We start from the raw sequence: 19,627 nt of genomic DNA, 5'->3' as shown, positions 1-19,627 counted from the left end.
AGCGCAGCCCGTGTAGTAGCGTGACCACCAGCCAGCATGACAGCGTTTCAATGATAGTTCTTATGATTGCGATACCCATAGTGATCAACAGTCGATTGAAAGTCCCCTATTTCTCATAACATTCAGTATAACAATATAATGAACCTGACAAAGTTCCTAGTTATATTAAAGTCTAAGGGTATTTCAATAGCAAGTCCCGCATTTCGTGAGTCGTAGCATATGAAAGAGCGGTCTTTCCAGCTTTATCAACCTTATCAGGAATTGCTCCTTGATCTAGAAGAAGACGCGCCATATGCACAGCATGGATGAAACCGCTCGAAGCAACATATGAGAGCGGCGTCCTGCTACTGTTATCTGCGTGATGAACATCTGCCCCGTAATCAAGCAGTAACTTAGTAGCCTTGTAGTTATAAACGACCGCATATGAGAGTGGCGTCCTGCCACTGTTATCTGCATAATGAACATCTGCCCCATGGTCAACCAGTAACTTAGTAGCCTTATAGTCATGAACGACCGCATATGAGAGCGGCGTCCTGCCACTGTTATCTGCGTGATGAACATCTGCCCCATGGTCAAGCAGTAACTTAGTAGCCTTATAGTCATGAACGACCGCATATGAGAGCGGCGTCCTGCCACTGTTATCTGCGTGATGAACATCTGCCCCATGGTCAAGCAGTAACTTAGTAGCCTTATAGTTATAAACGGCCGCATATGAGAGTGGCGTCCTGCCACAGTTGTCTGCCCTATGAACATCTGCCCCATGGGAAAGGAGTAGCGAGACAAAGTCTGCACTGACACCAACATTTGCTGCATATGATAGTGGCGTTCTACCATTTATATCGTCTTGATCGACTTTCGCACCCTGAACTAGAAGCGCTTCTGCTATGCTTGGAGGCAGATAGTGACTATGATATGATAACGCTATATCTGGTTGGCCTGGTGGGGCGGTGTAGGTATCGTAAGACTGCGAGCTAACAGCGTACGAGAGAGCTGTGCGTTGGTTGTATGTGTCCGAGATATCAGTACAGGCGCCGCTATCTATTAAAAGGCGTGCATGACCCTCTGACTTGAACCTGACTGCTAGTAACAGGGCGCTCTGCCCTCGAGTGTCGATTGCATTAATGTCGGCACCCTCATCTATAAGCTGCTTCATGATTGAAAGGTCGCTGTTCAAAGCAAACATCAATGGCGTTCTTCCCAAGGGATCGGTTCTCTTGACTGTATCGCCCCGAGAGAGCAACATCTGTACAATTGATTTCGTGGCCTTGCCTTCTTTCAACGACCACGTCAGGGCTGTGTAACCATCGTTGTCAGTTGCGGAAACATCGACGCCCTGGCCAAGTAGCAAATGCACCTTGGCCTCGGACTCGATTTTGCTACACACGGCCCCGAAAAGTGCTGTTTGTAGCCTGTTATCTGTTACAGCAATACTTGCTCCGCCTGAGAGCAGCAATCGTATGCATTCTTCAGTGCCTTCAGCTGCAGCATACATAAGTGGTGTCTTGCCGCCACTGCAAGTATGTTCAATATTAGCGCCTTTTTCAAGTAGGAGACCTACAGCAGCGGTGTTTCCATTTCCAACAGCAAGAAAAAGCGGTGTCCGCCCGAGCTCATCTCTGTCTTCAATGTCGGCTCCATTCTCAAGCAGGAATCGAAACGGAACAGAAATATCATGACTATGCTGATTGGCAACTGAAAATGGTGTCTCGCCACGGGAAGTTCGGAAGTTCATTTGTGTGTATGGCTTGGAGGAAGCAATAGCTACTGAAGCCGCAATGAGGTCGCCATCTCGTAAGACATAGTAAAGAAGACCTGATTTTGGGTTGAATTTGAAGTTGCGCCCAAGTCCGTGCTTTACTTTCTTTTCGACGTCGTATTCATTGCATAAGGAGTGTAAACGTGAAGTTGTCGGCTCTTCACGTATCTCCCTTTTGAGAAGCCTCCAGATTGTGGGTCGGTTACCCGTAGCCATTGCTGCAAGGATAGGAGCGCCATATCGCTCACCTTCGATGTCGAAGCAGGACTGATTTTGTTGGTGGCTCTCTATGAGGCTCCCAAAGCTATATTCAGCTAGGAGGTATAAAAGGCTTGCACCGGTGGTATGTCGACGCACATCTTTGTCCTGGAAGACATTATTGTGTTGAATCCATCTTGCAAGTTGGAAGGTTTCCAAGAACTTGGTCTGGCTAATATGTCCCTCTTCTGCTGCATTTGCATGATAAAGAACATTGTGTACGGCATACCTCAGAAAAGGAAACTTGAGGTCTGCGACAACACAGGCTTCGGAGAGATGATCCTTAGAATCACTTTCTGGTAAGCCATTCTCTTCCGTGTAAGATTGCGTATACTTGTAGCAACACCTCTTCAACTGATCATGACTCTCTGCACCAATATCCCCTCCCGTCTCCAGGATGACTCTGAGGCCATTTTCTTTGAGCAGAAAATCTCTGACTGACTCATGAATGAATTGAACTGTAGGGTCCTTCTTCACCCGCGTGACTTCAGCAAGGCCTTTAGAGGAGCTCAAAATGAAGTTACCAATGGCAACTTCTCCAATTTCGTCTCGATCCCACTTGCAAGTGCTGCATTCGGCGTGTGAGCGAATCGCGAAATAAAGTTGCTCTGGCTTGAGCGGATTTCGTGCGAAAAGAACCCATTGGATGCATAGCAGCAATTCATCCTTGTTGACATCATCTCGCGTAAGGATATCTCGAAATAGCTCGTGAAGATCTCCTGGAGTCTCTCGAAGTGTTTGTTTCAGAGTGTGTATACGCCCTTGATCGTACTTTTGCTGTAAAATGCCAGCGACAAGCACAACCCACATAAAGACACCGGAAGCCTTTTCTTTGATCTGAGACCTAACCTCTTGAGCGACCTTGCTGTCTCCGATTTCCAACTCGCTGTCAAGATAGGAAATGATGTCCTGCTCATGTCCTTCTTGTCCTTCCAGAACTAGTTCAATCTTCTTTGGCATCGTGATATGAGGATAATGTCTGCTTGCCAAGCATACCTGGAAACTGATTCCTTCGGCTGCACTCAAGTCACCCAAACTCTTGAATGACGATACCATGGCTCGTATTTCTGACTCGTCGCATTCATCCAATGCGTCAATAAAAACAACCACAGAAAAACTCCCAAGGCTCTCCACAGTCTGCTCAAATAATGCTCTCAGTGCCTCAATGTTCCATTCGTGGTTCTCACCTATCCCCAAGACCAGTGCAGGATCCAGCGCACTATGGAGCGTCGGAAGCTGTTGGAGAATTTGAAGTAACAGGGACCTGTACATGCCAGTGGTGGACTTCTCGAGCTGTTCTCCCCGTGCATTGAAGAAGAAAGAGATGATGATTTTGTCTTTCATACTTCGTCGGGCATTGCTGAGAATGAACTTCATCAAAGTAGACTTTCCTGCCCCTGGCTTTCCTTTGATCCATAAAAAGCCATGATGTTCATCGACCTTGTTGGGATTCAGCCAGTCAAGATACTCGGCTCTCTTGATGATCCATTTGCATGTTTTCCTATGAGCCTTCTTGATATTGTCATGACGAGCATCAATTTGATTGAACCTTAATGATTGAAGGAGAGCTTCGATTGATGGCTGACTGTGGCTACCTTGTTCTTGCATAGGTTAGTCTAGACTCATGATATCGAAGGCTCCCGAGCGGAAGTAATGAGAACCAACCTTGGTCATCGGGACACTTTCGCTTCTCTCCGCGATTTTCATGTGCCTGATCTCGCAACTGAACTGTGGAATATCCATAGTAATTGTGGTTATTTATCGTTTGGGCTGTGTCTCTGCGAGTCAATGACTTGTTCCCCAAGTCGACATTATGCCCGGTGACTGTGCTCGCAAACTCCGAACCACCCTGGTGCAATCTTGATGGTCCGGACATCGCCAATCATGAATGATTCGTCTTGCGTTCATGCGCTACGTCGAAGGTGGGGGACAAAAGATGAAGAACTGGAATCGCCGTTTGCCGTGAGAAAAAAAGGTCTGATGCTCACACCGACTGACCGCAGCGCCCAACTAAACAACCAGCCTCATTTTCAAACCCCCAGCACTGTCTCAGAAACTACGAGATATGATTGGCCAACACCAAAGCCGTCTTGCGCCGGGAACACGGTCTGGGGAATAACCTGATGGATAATTCCATGCACAGACAAGACATAGATGACTCTTTACAACCCTACAATACTCGACAATTCTCCCATTAGCCTGTTATAGCCTGTTCTTCAATCCGAACACTTCACAATTATGAGCGCCATGGAAATGGGTGGCGAAATATGCTAGCTCCCTGGTTACTGCTTGCCCTGCGTAATCCTGGTTGCCAAGGATGGCCTCAAGCCCACAGAGCAGATTCCGGGTCTGCCATTGGGTCAACGGCTGCAGACACGAAACAATATATGCAGCCACAAAGAATTATCACCAACACAATAAACTAGACAATGACCAAGGCTTTTTTTGATGACGCACTCACACCCTTTTTGGGTTTCGAGGGTTGGCTTTTGACCGATGGACTTGTGTTATTCGCTTTGCGAGAAACGGAGTGAAGTCAGCAGGCATAGGGATTTAACCACACGTTTCATGGGTGTCCAAATCAGGCTTGTGTATTTTGAGCCGATCACGACACCGCCTGCATAAGGCCTGGATGCTGAGGGCCCCGCACAGCTGAAAGAAGAAGCGGGGGCAGGTGATAATAAAGAGCACTCAGAGTTGCTTCGAGCCTACAGCCACTTCTGAAAATTGGGGACCCCCGACACGCTGAGAACCCTCCGTGGTTGTCTGCTATATCTAGGTGGCTAGGGATATACACCCTTCCTTCAATCAAGAGCATAAAGGTTTTCTGGTCCAACCACTGAATCTCTTAACCTTGACAAAAATCAGGAGCCCTCCGAGAACGAAACCGGTCCTCTCTTTCCATACATGAGGGCAGAGAGTGAATATCTTCCTTGAAATGAGCAGCTACCAGCGACCTGTCAGCCGAGAGGACTTTCCAGTCGCCCTTGTTTGCGCCCTTCCCCTTGAGTTTGATGCTGTCTGTATGGTAGTCGATGAGTTCTGGGATGAGGATGGTGATCAATTCGGCAAAGCTGAAGGAGATCGTAACATGTACGTTACTGGGCGCATCGATAAGCATAACGTTGTCATTGCATTGTTAGGCAAGGGAAAGGTAAACTCAGCAACCGCCGCGACGAGCCTACGCACAAGCTACCCGAATATTTGTCTCACAATCCTAGTTGGAGTTTGCGGTGCCGTCCCTTCAATTACAGAGAGGGTTATTGGGCTGGGTGACGTAGTTATCAGCGACACCATTGTTCAATATGACTTTGGGCACCAGAAGGATCATGAGTTTGTCCGAAAGAAAACCTGTCATGATGATGTGGTACCGAAAGAAATCAACAATCTCCTAGAAAGCCTCCAAACGGTCTTGGGGAAAAGACGGCTCATGAAAGGGTCTGTGACAGATTTTGAGGAACTCAAAGAGACTGCCTCTCGTCTAGGCCAGCATGGCAGATACGAAAGGCCAGGAAAAAGGATCATTAGCGCTTCTGGATCAATGTCACAATCACTGACTCTGAGGGGACCAGAAGTTGATCATGCTATCGACATACAAGGACCTGCTATCCACTTCGGGCCCATGGCTTCAGGCGATACTGTCATGGTCTCTGCCGAACACCGTGATCGGATCGCCGCTGCTGAGAACATCATTGCATTCGAGATGGAGGGTGCAGGAATATGGCAAGAGCTACCATGCATCATTGTCAAAGGGGTATCTGACTTTGCTGATTGTGAGAAAACCAAGGAGTGGCAAGACTATGCTGCTGCGATGGCCGCTGCGACATCGAAAGCTATCTTGAAGAGGTACATTCATGCTGACAGGAAGGTTACTCCTCCTGCAGGCCATTCTCTCTTAGCTAGGCAGCAGGGGTCAAACTATGGCGGGACGATAGAATCTGTTCATGATGTGAACCAGGGCAATCGCATGCGTGTCTCATCTAGCCAGCCACCTCGAGCCTATGAGCAGGAAGGGTCTTCATTTATGACGAATATTCAGTCTGGTGCTGGTGTGCAACAAGGAAACGTTATGGAGTTCTACTGAATCGTAGCCCCTGCATATCTTACAGGAGGACAAGGAATTCTGTGTCATTCCTTTTGTTCGGTACAGCTCATGAGTCGGATTCTCCCTACTTTCAGTCAGTTGATTTCCAGTTACATGTCTTAATCAACCATATGGAGGGCAATAAGGGCCAGCTATAGAGCTAGAGATATTAAATTGAGTACTGGTTGCTATTAGCATCCTTGTTCTGCGCTTCGCCTAGAGTCTTATCAAAAAAGAAATGAGATGCAAGATGAGCCCGCAAAGCCCCGTGCTCTCAATATTGAATCAATATAAGCATCGATGGATGGAGTCTGACACTTCAATGGCGTGGTAAAATTATCCAGAATGATTCCCCCTTTTTATGGTGGCCGGCTTTAACGGACTTAACGACTTCACGGCGTTTGTATCAACTACCTCCGTTATGAAGTCGATGGCAATGAGATTCTCTAGTCAGTATTCTATTAATTGATAATTCTATATATCGGGGGATAATATCTGTCAAAGTTTGCGCGTTAGGCTTGTTGCTGGAACTTACTGCGATTTGAGTTCTATTACCTCTTAGATCGTCCTTCCAAATAGTCAAACGACAGAAACACAGCTATCAGACGTTACCTACTTCTGAGTACATGATCAGAAAGGAAACAAATATGTTCACAGACAAATCGACAACCATGGACGTCGACGAGGAGAAGCAGGCTACCGAGTCAAGACAACCGTCTATTGTGACATCTTCAACTGCCAACGGCATAGAAACGCCAGAAATCCGCGACGAAGATGCGAAACGAGATAAGGAAAAGGCTGTTATGGAGGCAGAAAAGCCTATCGAGTACCCGCAAGGCTTGGAAATGTTCTTCATCATGCTTGCTCTCGTGCTTAGTATCACTCTCTGCTCTCTCGACCAGGTAAGATTAACTATTCCAACCACCCCTTCTCCCCACCTTCAACGCTGAAACCGGTCAAGACCATCGTCGCAACCGCCGTCCCCAAGATTACCGATCAGTTCGGCCGCCTGCAAGATATCTCGTGGTACGGCTCAGCATACTTCCTCACCCTTGGAGCCTTCCAGTCACTCTGGGGCAAGATCTACAAGTTCTTTCCCCTCAAAACAAGCTTCTTGTTGTCCATCTTTATCTTCGAGCTCGGAAGCCTGATCAGTGCGGTTGCTCGTAACTCGATGACTGTGATTGTCGGACGTGCTATCGCTGGCTTAGGAGCTTCCGGTGTTGCCCCTGGAGTGTACACGATCCCTGCTTTCATCGCCGCACCGGAGAAGAGGGCTACATATACGGGTTTCATTGGGTTATCGTATGGTATTGCTGCTGTTGCCGGACCACTCATTGGTGGAGGACTTACAGATGGGGCAAGCTGGAGATGGCAAGTAGATTCTCTTGAGATTGTTGCTACGAAGCAGCTACAGAATTTACGTTCGGACAAACTCAAACTAACGAACTTTCTAAAGGTGCTTCTACATCAACTTGCCTATCGGTGGTCTGGCCATTCTCGTTATTCTCTTCACCTTCAAGACCCCCGCCGGGGTCAAGGTCGTCGACGCTACACTCAAAGAGAAGCTCTTACAGATGGACTTCATAGGCACAGCGCTCGTAATGGGCGCGTCTTTGTCTTTGCTCCTGGCACTTCAATATGGTGGTGTGACCCATGCGTGGAACTCAAGCGTCGTCATCGGGTTGCTTGTCGGTTTCGTCCTCATGATTATCGCGCTGATAGGAGTAGAGTTCTGGCTGGGAGAGCGTGCAATGTTGGCCCCACGACTGATTCGCCAAAGGACCGTTTGGGTCAACGCGGTATGGAGCTTCTTCTTTGCTGGATCATACTTCATAACGCTTTACTATCTGCCTATCTACTTCCAGAGCATCGACAACCAGAGTCCTATCGGCTCGGGTGTACGAAACATTCCGCTCATTGCGCTGTTCAGCGTTGCGACATTTGCATCTGGCAAAGCCATTACAAAGACGGGTACTGCTGCCCCATATCTGGTGGTTAGTTCGATAATCGTCACCATTGCGGCCGGTCTATTCTATACTCTCGACATTGGGACGTCGACGGGCAAATGGGTTGGATATCAGATCCTGGCGGGCTTTGGATATGGCATTGGTCTCCAGGTTCCTGTTGTCATTTCGCAGGCTTTCGCTGCACCCAGTGACATGGCTCCAGTGACTTCCATCATTATATGTGAGTACATAATCTTTCTACATGTTTTCTTGTTCCTTTTGTTCCCTTTGCCATCCAACAGCTGACATTCAATTCACTCTTACAGTTTCTCGGACCATCGGTGGTACATTCTTGATCACCGCTGCGCAATCTGGCTTCATCAACCAGATCATCCATAAGCTATCCAGCACTGCGCCTACCGTTGATCCAGCATTGGTTACAGAAACGGGTGCCACGACCCTCCGACAAAACTTCTCCGGCGCTGAGTTGAATGGTGTACTGCATGCTTATGTGTGGGGCATCAAAGTTGCTTTTGCAATAACTATTGCGGCTTGTGGCATCACAGTCCTTACGAGCGTGTTTAGCAAGTGGACGAATATCCACCACAAGAGACAGACCTCATAAAACACTCCTCATATTGTGTATAGAGAGGGTGGTCGTCTCATGTTCCTTTAGTGCTTCTACAGGTTTCTTTCTGGTCATGATACTTATCTAAGGAGAGATGTGGGAATTGTAGTAGTAATTGGACCTTGCTATCCTATCAATTGGTAGTAAGCCCGTTGAGCTACCGAATCCAGTAGTCGATACGGAGCACAAAGTCGAAGGTAATGCTAATATGAAGCACGAGACAAAAATTGAGGAACATCTCCTCTATTCACGCGAAGAGATTGATATCAACGTACATCGCTCTGAGAACTTCTGAAAATAATTTAATCCGTGACAATCTTTCTTTTGGCTTGTTCCAGTCAAGGTCTAAGTCCTCCGATAGAAACGGAGATGACGGCCTGAACTCCCAATGGTGACCACCTTGCCGAAAAGCCTCTTCCCAGTAGTCCTATTCTTCTCCCTAAGCCGCGAGAGAACGTCTGTAGAACATACGCAGCATTTTGGGGGCTAATCTCGTGATATTCTCAGTCCGATCCTTCCAGTCACTATCCAACCCCGTCTCAATTACAACGCCTAGTCTGTGGCGTGCCCAAGGGCCATCCCAGATTGGCCAGAAGTCGTAATACATTGTCCCGAATGATAGGTCTTGGCTTACATCTGAGAGCTCTTGATCAGTGAGACCTATGAAGGTTTCGAGCTGCTCCCAAGACCAGGCCTTCTTTCTCTTCTTTTTGTAGTCTGCTTTCCAACTGATGAGCCATAGGAGGAGAATATCGAGAGTGAGCCATTGACGTCCTGGTAACGAAATAGTAGCCTCGCCATCGGAGGTTACTACAGCTTCCATTCTTATGTACTCTTGATCTGTTAAGATTGCGCAAAAGCCAACTGCCTCCAGGTTCAAGGTTGAAGCGTGGCAAAGAAGCTTTCATGGTTGAGTGAAGTCTTTCGGGAATATATGCCGCTTCAAACTGCTTGAGGAAAACCTCTTCGTATAAACAGTCGTAGGGGAATGGTACTTTCTCATAACTGTCCGCAGATTCCTTGAACCAAATCGATGCACGAGCTGTCCCTATCTCATATCGGCGGCCAGTCCGCTCGGATTCCCTCTCCGTATCTTTAGAGGTCGGTTCTGGTAGTATGTGCTGCAGCGCTTTAGGAAGAACACGCAGTCCCGCGGCAGTGTAAATTATCGGAGTGTTGACCCAAGAATATTTGTTCTTCCACCGAGTATAACTACTCTTTATCCACATGGTGGCGTGAGACCAGAGCCTTTGCGAACACAAGGCCAGAGCCATAAACTCTTCTACTTTGATAAGTTCACATATTACTCCCAGAAGCTCGGCAAGGAGCATCTATAGTCGGGTTTCGCCCTGTAATGGTTGCGACGTCGACTTCGCCGATTGTGGCACTGTCCCCTCGTCCGAGTTGATCTCGACACCTTCCATTGAGTTGCACAGGAACTTGAAAGCTTCAAAACTCAAATGATGTGTGCAAAAAGATGGAGGATCCATATACCTTTCAAATCCATGACCGCCTATATTCTCATCCGCTGTTTCTTTTCAGGTGCGAGGAACATCCAGCATTCTTTACAGCTTATGGCCCGGAAGTTTCCAGCGTCTCGAGGCTCTTCTCCATGAAGCCTGCGTCACATCTTTGAGTTCGCTGAGAGATTAGGGAAGATGTTAGACTGTAAAAGTGCTGCTGCCTGCTTATGGTCTTACATATCCACATTTTGTAAGAATAACCCAGCCAATCATGCTCGTTAGTCTTCATTACTCATCCAGATACGATTGCATTGCAAAGTCCACTAATCGGATGATATGTCATGAAGGCAGTAATTTAGCCGGGCTACGCGATTTGTCCCCAAGTGAACCTTTTTAATCTACTTGATGACATGTGGCTATCACTCTTAACTTCTGTGTATCGAAGTAGGACTATTAAGCGAGCGTTCTTGAAAAGTATAATTTATGCATCTAATCTTGGAGTATGGTGGTGGTAAGTCAAATCGCCCAATGCCTGCTAATCCAGCCTCATGCTAAGGTCTGGCTTTCGAAGCCACTTCAATAGCTTTCTCATCAGAACTTGCCTATCCATTGGCTTGGGGATATAATCATCCATCCCTTTCTCCAGGCAACGCTCCATGTCGCCTTTCAGCGCATAGGCGGTCATGGCAATTATAGGTAGTCGTATACTGCTACGACGTATCCGAAGTGTTGCCTCGTAACCATTCATAACAGGCATACTGATGTCCATGAGTATCAAGTCAAAGGTATCAGCCGCCGCTGACAGTGACGACACAGCTTGAGCGCCGTCTGAGACAACTGTAATCTCCTTGAATCCAAAACCATGCAGCATTCCGACGAGGACCTTTTGGTTGATGATGTTGTCCTCGGCTGCAAGGATCCTCTTTGTTGGTGAGATCTTCAATAATTGTTCTAGTTGCGTGGCAAGATCCTCGCCTTGTTGAACCTGATGCTGGGATAATTCCGCTCCGAGTCCCGGTGGAGCGGTTATAGGTTCGGCCTGACGGAGGCTGCTGAGCTTCTTTACCTTAAACGAGAACCAAAAGATACTACCCTGTCGTTGCGGGTTAGGCTTATATCCAATGTTCCCTCCCATCAGCTCAACAAGTGATTTCGCAATTGATAACCCAAGACCTGTTCCTGGACGCCGCTTCTGGTCCGGTGTATCAAGCTGCGTGAACGGTTTAAACAGCTCTTTCGCGTCGACTTCTGTAATTCCATGCCCAGTATCCCAGACTTCTGTTTGTATGGTGTGACTGGTCTCATCTTCAGCAAGCAGCGATGCATGTACCGAAATGTAACCCTTCTCGGTAAACTTTACAGCATTCCCCAGGATGTTTTCAAAGATCTGACGGTATCTCAAAGCGTCCCCTTCCGCCCATTTTGGTAAATTTGACGATAGCTCCAATTTTAGAGACACTCCCGGTTGCACGGTAGTTTGTGCTCTTCGTACGGCCGATGTAATCACATTCGCGATATCCAGCCTCTCGTTCCTGATGGGAAAGGTGCCGGCCGCAATCTTGGAGTAGTCAAGAATATCGTTGATGATGCGTAACAGAACATGTCCACTTTCTTGGATCATGTTGGCTGTCTCCCGTTGCTCTTCAGTAAGGCGACTATCCAGTAGTAAGGAGCAGGCAGATAGTACACCATGCATAGGGGTACGGATCTCGTGACTCATATTTGCCAGGAAATCATTCTTCAGCTTGGTGCTTTCCTCATAGGCAGCGGTCAGTCGCAGTTCTGCCTCTTTTCGTTCAGTGAGATTCCTTGTGACTTTGCCGAAGCCAACATGGATGTCGTTCTTATAAATGGCCGTTATAACCACGTTGGCCCAGAACCTGCTGCCATCTTTACGATAGCGCCAGCCCTCATCTTCGACCCTGCCTTCACGCAAGCAAATCTCGAGTTCTCTCTCGGGTTTTCGAGACTGGATGTCTTCTTGGCCATAGAATTTTGTAAAGTGCTTGCCAATGATTTCTTCCTTCTTATAGCCCTTGTTTAGCTCTGCTCCAGTGTTCCAGGTCATGACATTCCCACGAGTGTCGAGCAGGAAGATTGCATAATCTTTGACAGCCTGCACGAGGATGCGGAAAGCGTCGTCGATAGGTAGCCAGCTCTGTGTTATCTCGCCGTTGACCGTTGTAGTGTGAGGCTTGGCTTGTTCCCATTCTATGACCAGGCACAGTAGTTCATCGCCTTTGTGCACGGGCATGATACGTGCAGTCCAAGAAATGCCATTCGCGATATAGGCCGCATGACATAGACGGAGAGCACGAGCTTCAAGTGCAGTTTCAATCGCGTAAACAAAGGGAATGCGATCAAACCTCTCGGTAGGCGATCCATGATAGAGGGCAGTGAAGAGGTCTTGGCCGACGAGGACCTCGCGCTTACGTCCCCAGGCCTCGAGCAGACCGAGTGAGGCTCTTTGGATGCGATAGGATGGGGACACAACAAGAGTGGGGACGGGCAACAAGTCGAGGATGTCTTCCATGTTCATGTTCATGGTGGGGACGGTAACATCAAGTTCCTTGGCCGGATCCATGGTACTCATTCTTGCGGGCCTGATCTACGTTAATGCATGGACTGGTCGCTAATACGACGTCTCTTTGCTTCACGGACTTGAGCCAGCATCAAGTTGTGAAGGGAGAGCCCCCGTGACAGTGGAGGAGGGATTTTCAGCTCTTTGGCGCTAACCCATCAGATCATATTATGATGTCAGAATTCTGTCATGGCTGTCACCATTTGAGCACAATTGTGCATTAAAATACATTAACAATATTTGATTTTTCACCAACGTCTAGCCTGCCTAGATATTCAAAGGTCTTGCCTGAAGTCACGAATAACAATGTTTTTGCGGTGGCCCATCAACCACCGAATCCGCTACAAACATGTTTTTGCCCACAGCTCATTACTGAACTGGCAGTAATTGGTGGAAAACAAAAATTCGCCAAAGACACCACATTACTTAATGGCTATGGATTATTAAACAACGAAACTGGCCCACCAGATCACTTCATTCTGTCCCGCAGGCCCTTTGTGTTTGTGGTGTATGCACGGCATTTAGTTGCTTCTTATTACCCAACACTTGGCATGGTCAGTCCAGGGTAACCATGCACTGAAACAGGGCGGGAGTGGCCTGAGCGTCGGCCAAGAGTCACTGCCGGACTGCAAGCACGGACCAAGGAGTCGTCTTCGTATGCGAGTGTTCGGGTGCCAAACCCCTACGCGTAATGAAAGTGAACGCAAGTGAGAGTTTCGGCGCATCATCGACCGATCCTGATGTTCTTGGATGGATTTGAGTAAGAGCATACGGGGCCGGACCCGAAAGAAGGTGAACTATAATATTATCATCGTCCATAACAACGCGCCTAACGCCAAGTTCCATGCTGCAAGGACTCCTTCGCCTATAGAAAGAAGACAGCTGGGCGCACCATACCCGTTGGCAGGAACCGAATCGTTTAAAGCCATAGTAGGGAAGAGGTAGGGTAAGGGTTGTTTCCTTGACAGACTATGTGTCTGTGTCCCGTAAGCTTTCAGAAAGCCGAGTTTTATAGGAGCAAGAGCTGATTGTGAATGATGGCGTCTGTCTAGGACGGTAATGATTATTTTGAATGGGGAGAAGGAATGCAAGAGGAAATGGTCAGACACGTGGGCTATTTATACGTAGGTAGTCATGTAGAGTGTAAATCTTAGGTACTTGTATCTGCAAAGTGACCCGTAATGGCGGGCAAATGAGTCATCTTTAGGTTTTAATAATATTAGTATTTTGCTGTAGCCATTGGTTAGTTGTTATGGTATTGATGTCTAAGTTGTGGGCTAGAAGTGTTATTTACAGTTGAGATTTGTGGCTATGAGCTTATTCCAGCAGAACCTAGTATCTGCAAGGTGATTCTCATACTCCCCGAAAGTTTAAGAAAGACAAGGTTTTGTATCTGATACACTGACTGACCCGATCTGTTTCGCTAAGGTATTAACAAGGTTTACATAAACGAAATTTGAGATGTGAGATATAAAGTCATATAGAGTTGAAAGAAGGCTTACATTTCGCAAACTTCGTCTCAACCGCTAATATCGCCACACTGTTCCTAGGTTAAATCTCTCATGCTACAAGCAGCAAAAGCAGGGCAAATATGATAAGCCGAACCGTGAATAGAGTTTGTAGAATAACACCTAGAGTTTACCATATCTAAGAGGGGAGATTCCTGCAGGCGCAGCCCCTCATCAAAATAGACGCATGTCCAGAAACCTTTGGGCAATTATATGACCAACCGGTCAAAGCTCGATCAGTGAAAAGTTGAAGAGGACGATCTGAAGTCATCGTGCCAAGGGAATAAAGTTACTGACTCCGCCCAGCCCAACTTAAGGCGAGATTCATGAACCAACAAAGCGCGCAAACGAAATACAATAGGCTGATCCACAAAAACAACAAGCACGGGGGGGCTTGTTTTACTTTGCAAGCGAAGGATTGCCTAAATTTAAAAAAAACTTACAGGCAACCTAAAAACACTTCCGGTGACTCAACCGGCAGCAAACCTTACTCCTTCTCGGCTACAAAAGAAAGGGTCTCAAGTCGGCCTCTGGACTGATTCTTGACCAGCACTCCAGCTTTCCATCCTCACCACAATACCCGAAGCTATCAACCTTCACTCAAAATGTCTCCCGACACCAAGCTCTACAAGCATCGCTGCGTCTATGCCTCGTGTCCCGAGAGGTGGTCAAGGTTCCCGACCAACGAGGAAGAGCACGATCACATAGAGCAGCGTGCCTTGGAAGATCCGATTGTTCATCGACACATCTTCGACGACCATAAATGGCAGACCGAATCGTTTACCATCCAGAGCTCCCCCATGCGGGCAGCCATCTCGACCGTCCTCGACAAATATCAGGATCTTGACCTCGACGTTGAGAAATGGACTTTCAAGCCCCCATTCATGCCTCTCGTCCACCGCTGGGATCGTCTGCTCTCTTTGTGCGAGGCCACGGATGAGGAGCACGAAACAGAGGCTGTAGCCCAACTCCTGGAATTTCTCACCCCGATCTTAGCCCCCAAAGTCGATGCGCTCGTGAAGATTCGCAAGACTGGAAATGTCATGTTCGACGACCTGTGGCAGATCTTTCCTCCACATGAGTTTGTCATCACCAAGTTCTACGGTGTCGAAGCTGTATGCCGTGTCACCAAATACAAACTCGTGAAGCAACCTCCAATGCCACCATACTGGGAGATTCATATGGAGTATCTTGACTGGAATGGCAATCGTTGCGGCTACGCCAACACCGCGATTATCATCCCGGAATTCGCTGCCTATCGACGCGTTACTTCACTACCCGCGTACCCCTTGTCCTTTCATAACTCGCCCTCCAGGATTCACGAGCAGATGATCGAACGAGGCCGAAAGTTTGAAGCGTTACGTGGTTACCACTTCCAAACCTGTTCTGGATCAAAGATCCTATTGCCTCTGGAAAGTCAGAGGAGCGACCGGTAAGGCTATCAACGGAGACCGCCTTGACTTTAGCTGACGAGTAGCGCAGGTGTCTGGTCGAGTCATTGTTGACGCTCACGCTTACTACATGACCAATAATATCGTGAAGCCCGATCTCGCACCCCTCGTTGACGAAGACCAGGTCGGCCAGAAGAAGAGGTCGGACGAAACTAAAAAGCCGAACAAAAAGAAACCCAAAGCTCACGAATGTGACTGGGGATGTGACGGAGAATGTGACGGTGACGAGGATAATGATAGCGATGACTCGGATACCCCCCAGGAAGATACGCCAGTGGAGGGTAATGCAGAAATGAAAGTGAAAGCGCCAAATGATACGACAAGACGCTCTGAGAATCTCGAGCCCCTCACCGATGACATGTGTCTTGTTGCGACACCGTGGCTAAAAGGCTTTGACCTGAAGACCAAGGATTGGGGTAAGTTCAGCTGCTTCTGAATTCATGCGTAGTAGCTAACAGCTACCAATAGCCCAGTTCTATGTCGATGACCTAACCCCGGTGGTATGGAATGATGCCGCATTCAACCACCTCGTGCTTCCAGGCACAGAGAAGCAGCTTGCTTGGGAGTTTGTGGAGAACAAGACCCTCGCGAATAGCTTCGACGAATTTATCCAAGACAAAGGTAAGTAACCTGTCTCAGCAGGCTTGAGTATATCTGACATCTGTAGGGCGTGGTATCATCATTCTGATGTTTGGCCCACCTGGTGTGGGAAAGACCTATACTGCAGAAGCAGGTATGTTGAATCTGCCAGCGGGGGGAGTTAGATTGGCTGACACATTATGCAGTTGCTGAGAAGGCACGTGTGCCACTGTACTCCATGAGCGCTGGTGATCTGGGCACGGTACCAAAGGAGGTCGAGCTTGTGCTGGACCGAGCACTCACCCTCTGTGGTCTCTGGAACGCCATGCTCCTCCTCGATGAGGCCGATGTATTCCTCGGTGCTCGCACCGATAGCGATCTAGCCAGGAATGAGCTTGTAGCTGGTAAGCACCAGGCCTTCCTACTCTCTCTTCACGCGCATACTAACAAACACAGTGTTCCTCACCAAGCTCGAGTACTACACAGGAGTCTGTTTCCTCACGACCAATCGAACAGCCAGTATCGACACCGCCTTCCAGTCCCGCGTGGATCTCTTCCTCCCATACAAGGACTTGACTTTCGAAGCTCGCAAGAAGGTCTGGCAGAACTTCATCAATCGCGCTGGGGGTACTCAGGTTGAGATCCCAGATGAGGATATGAACAAGCTGGCTGAGATGAAGCTGAATGGCCGTGAGATCAAGAACTTGATCAAGAGCGCGCATCTCCTTGGGCTCAAGAATCGTGGTGCCATTCAGGTAGACCGGCTGATGATGCTGGCTCGGAATCGGGTCGCTGCTCTTGGTGAGTTGAAGAAAAACTGAATGGGCGATACCCAGGCCGGTGAAAGGTAGAGGGTATTCTCCTTGTGGCGATGGTGGATGGTGACAGCAATGTTAGTGCTTTGATCCACGAAGTCGAGAGCACCAAGGGTATCCATAGATAGACAGCCTTGATACGCTGCAGATACCAAAAGGTTGTAGTCAAAAGCCACAAATACACCAAGTTTTGATTTCTGGTCTCGTGAACCCCCAATGCCCAGGAATGGTATTCATCACTCATACAGGCTTGGAAATCATTGTTGGGGTCTACTTCTCTTGGCGCTGACAATTGACACTCAAATGTGATGGCATCTATTCCTCAGCATCGTACTTAGCTTTGAAGACTTCTATTCGCACATCTTTATACTAAACCGCTTTGATCTTCGTCAGTGAGATCTGATTGATGGCATTATTGTGGCCGAAGGTCGCTGGCCGAGGTGATCAGGGACTAGGCCGCGTTGGTACCTCGAGTGTTGACATATGCAATGGAACCATCTCCGGTTGACCGTCCGTGACCCCCAACCCCCAATTCGTTGCCTTGAATTAGACTAGTTAAAACTTTAGATGCGGAAATGTAAACGGTCATTTGCCTCGGTCCTGGGCTCTCAATCCACTGAAATAAGCATAAGGAATGGAACAAGACTGACCAAGTGAACATTGCAACATCACGTATAGCGTATCGAGTTAATTGGTGGCATTCCTCTTCTCAACCTCAGGAGATTTCATTTATACATAAGATAAATCGATCCCGCAATTTAAGCATAGCATTCCCATAAGGGTTTGCCGTTCGCTGGCACTGCTACCTACCCCAATAAGGTCCGAGCCGATCATTGTTTATCTTTAACCGTAATTTGACGGCAAAACCTATTCCACCACTTACAAACAGCCGATGGTTTGCGCTGTTCGTCGAACAGTCCTTCTCGTCTGGTAATTGGTGCTAATTGTCTAGCCCGACAGGGGTTCCCCGCAAACACCCCGGAATTAACCAGTACCTTAATCCTAACCGAGCTCGGGGTCCTTGGATGTAAAGAGAAAAAAGCGCAGATGATCCTGAATACATATACCGTGCCAAAGACCATGTTTGTGCCATTGATATCTCAGTTCCTTCTTGTTCTTGTTCAACTGCCAAGATGAAGCTGTCCTCGGTTCTCTGCGGTGTCTTTGCAACTCTCACTGTTGCTTTTCCCAAGGAATACCTCAGTCTCGCGACTTGGGGTGTCGAGGGTTACGCGAAGGATAATCCCATTGGAATTACCACTGGTGGCAAGGGTGGAAAGACTGTTACTGTCACTACTGCTGAGGAGCTTGTCGCTGCTGTCAAGGGTACCGAGCCCAAGATCGTGAAGCTCAAGGGCAAGGTTACTCTTCCTTCTCGTCTCAAGGTCGGATCCAACACTTCTCTTATCGGTGTTGGATTGACAGCTCACATCACTGGTGCTGGTGTCGATGTTTACCATGGAGACAATGTCATTCTGCAGAACTTGAAGATCACCCATATTTTGGATAATGATTGCATCACTATCCGAAACAGCACTCGCGTCTGGGTTGATCATAACGAGTTTGCTTCTGATATCAACCAAGGTCCTGATCACTACGTAAGTCTGGTGCAGCCCACAAACCCGTAAATCGGCCAATTGACCTTTTCTCTAGGACGGGCAAGTCGATATCATCCGCGCCTCAGACTGGATCACCGTCTCGTGGAACTACTTCCACGACCACTGGAAGTCTTCCCTCGTTGGCAACGACGCTACCTTCCGCGACCTCGACTTCGGCCACCTCCACGTCACATACCATCACAACTACTGGCGCAACATGGGAACTCGCGGTCCTGCTGGTCGTTTTGGTCACCAGCACGTGTACAACAACCTCTACGAGGACTTCCTGTACCAGGCTATCCACAGTCGATCTGATAACCAGGTATGTCTCGCCGAAATCAACTTGGGGGATTCGGACTGATTTAAATAGGTTCTTGTTGAGGGCAACGTCTTCCGAGGCAACACCAGCGAGGCTCTGAGCACTTACGGTCTTGTTATCCCCATGGACTCTCCCAACACTTGCACTTGCGGTGACGAGGAGCTTGATGGCTATGCCAACCTTGGAGCCAGTATGTACAACTCTTCTGTCATTCAAGAATCTCATGGCTGACTATCAAACAGAGAACGACTGGGGCAAGGCTGGAGTCAACATTACACAGAAAGGAAACTTCTACAAGGCTGATTACAAGTACAAGTTGACTCCTCTCAAGCTCGTGCCCACCGTGGCCAAGCTTGGTGCGGGTGTTGGCAGGATCTGGTAAAAGGTAACTTTAGACTCTTGTCATTTACCAATCAATATGATGCATGCTGCATTTTAGGAGCCTGACAAGATACGTTCGGGCCGTCGATGGAGTCTTAATCTTATAATAATGGGACTCTCGTACCATTGTGTTGGTTCTGTAAAGCTGCCTAGTCTTGGCATCCTAAATGGGTTACTGAAGAAGGTCGAAAGTGTTTAGCTTACCCACTTCTGTTGGTTGTGCATCATGGCTTAAATCTACCACTCACTCTGTAATT

At 48.0% G+C, this 19,627-nt stretch overlaps 8 protein-coding genes across 8 annotated transcripts; 5 read left to right on the top strand and 3 right to left on the bottom strand.

Moving 5' to 3' along the window:
• Positions 1-172: 172 nt before the first annotated feature.
• FVEG_17676 (hypothetical protein) lies at positions 173-4,178 on the bottom strand (the record flags this gene model as incomplete). Its single annotated transcript, XM_018906905.1, has 3 exons — positions 3,680-4,178; positions 593-3,615; positions 173-496 (listed from the first exon to the last, which is right to left on the bottom strand). Exons 1-3 carry the CDS (start codon positions 3,888-3,890, stop codon positions 173-175), a joined length of 3,558 nt encoding a protein of 1,185 aa, XP_018762380.1. The 5' UTR covers positions 3,891-4,178.
• A 565-nt stretch (positions 4,179-4,743) lies between these two features.
• FVEG_13952 (hypothetical protein) lies at positions 4,744-6,342 on the top strand. The gene has a single exon (XM_018903293.1). It carries the CDS (start codon positions 4,953-4,955, stop codon positions 6,096-6,098), a length of 1,146 nt encoding a protein of 381 aa, XP_018762381.1. The 5' UTR covers positions 4,744-4,952; the 3' UTR covers positions 6,099-6,342.
• A 427-nt stretch (positions 6,343-6,769) lies between these two features.
• On the top strand, positions 6,770-8,672 carry FVEG_13953 (hypothetical protein; the record flags this gene model as incomplete). Its single annotated transcript, XM_018903294.1, has 4 exons — positions 6,770-7,000; positions 7,060-7,403; positions 7,558-8,288; positions 8,374-8,672. 4 exons carry the CDS (start codon positions 6,770-6,772, stop codon positions 8,670-8,672), a joined length of 1,605 nt encoding a protein of 534 aa, XP_018762382.1.
• A 250-nt stretch (positions 8,673-8,922) lies between these two features.
• FVEG_17677 (hypothetical protein) lies at positions 8,923-10,323 on the bottom strand. Its single transcript, XM_018906906.1, has one exon. It carries the CDS (start codon positions 10,004-10,006, stop codon positions 9,326-9,328), a length of 681 nt encoding a protein of 226 aa, XP_018762383.1. The 5' UTR covers positions 10,007-10,323; the 3' UTR covers positions 8,923-9,325.
• Positions 10,324-10,574: 251 nt separating this feature from the next.
• On the bottom strand, positions 10,575-12,806 carry FVEG_13954 (hypothetical protein). Its single transcript, XM_018903295.1, has one exon. The coding sequence runs from the start codon at positions 12,729-12,731 to the stop codon at positions 10,674-10,676; it is 2,058 nt and encodes a 685-aa protein (XP_018762384.1). The 5' UTR covers positions 12,732-12,806; the 3' UTR covers positions 10,575-10,673.
• Positions 12,807-14,832: 2,026 nt separating this feature from the next.
• FVEG_17678 (hypothetical protein) lies at positions 14,833-15,663 on the top strand (the record flags this gene model as incomplete). The annotated part of the gene is made up of 1 exon (XM_018906907.1): positions 14,833-15,663. The coding sequence occupies one exon, from the start codon at positions 14,833-14,835 to the stop codon at positions 15,661-15,663; it is 831 nt and encodes a 276-aa protein (XP_018762385.1).
• Positions 15,664-15,748: 85 nt separating this feature from the next.
• Positions 15,749-17,078, top strand: FVEG_17679 (hypothetical protein; the record flags this gene model as incomplete). The annotated part of the gene is made up of 5 exons (XM_018906908.1): positions 15,749-16,094; positions 16,147-16,299; positions 16,346-16,411; positions 16,464-16,661; positions 16,714-17,078. The coding sequence occupies 5 exons, from the start codon at positions 15,749-15,751 to the stop codon at positions 17,076-17,078; spliced, it is 1,128 nt and encodes a 375-aa protein (XP_018762386.1).
• A 1,127-nt stretch (positions 17,079-18,205) lies between these two features.
• FVEG_13956 (hypothetical protein) lies at positions 18,206-19,371 on the top strand (the record flags this gene model as incomplete). The annotated part of the gene is made up of 4 exons (XM_018903296.1): positions 18,206-18,670; positions 18,726-18,992; positions 19,041-19,179; positions 19,232-19,371. The coding sequence occupies 4 exons, from the start codon at positions 18,206-18,208 to the stop codon at positions 19,369-19,371; spliced, it is 1,011 nt and encodes a 336-aa protein (XP_018762387.1).
• Positions 19,372-19,627: the final 256 nt, after the last annotated feature.

Source organism: Fusarium verticillioides, chromosome 8 (assembly GCF_000149555.1).
Source record: "Fusarium verticillioides 7600 chromosome 8, whole genome shotgun sequence".
Classification (NCBI taxonomy): Eukaryota; Fungi; Ascomycota; class Sordariomycetes; order Hypocreales; family Nectriaceae; genus Fusarium; species Fusarium verticillioides.
This window is presented reverse-complemented; position numbering and strand designations above follow the sequence as displayed.

Excerpts from the sequence above, each read along its gene's own strand:
- FVEG_13952 (XM_018903293.1), top strand. The coding sequence starts at position 4,953 with ATGAGCAGCTACCAGCGACCTGTCAGCCGAGAGGACTTTCCAGTCGCC.
- FVEG_13954 (XM_018903295.1), bottom strand. The coding sequence starts at position 12,731 with ATGAGTACCATGGATCCGGCCAAGGAACTTGATGTTACCGTCCCCACC.
- FVEG_17677 (XM_018906906.1), bottom strand. The coding sequence starts at position 10,006 with ATGCTCCTTGCCGAGCTTCTGGGAGTAATATGTGAACTTATCAAAGTA.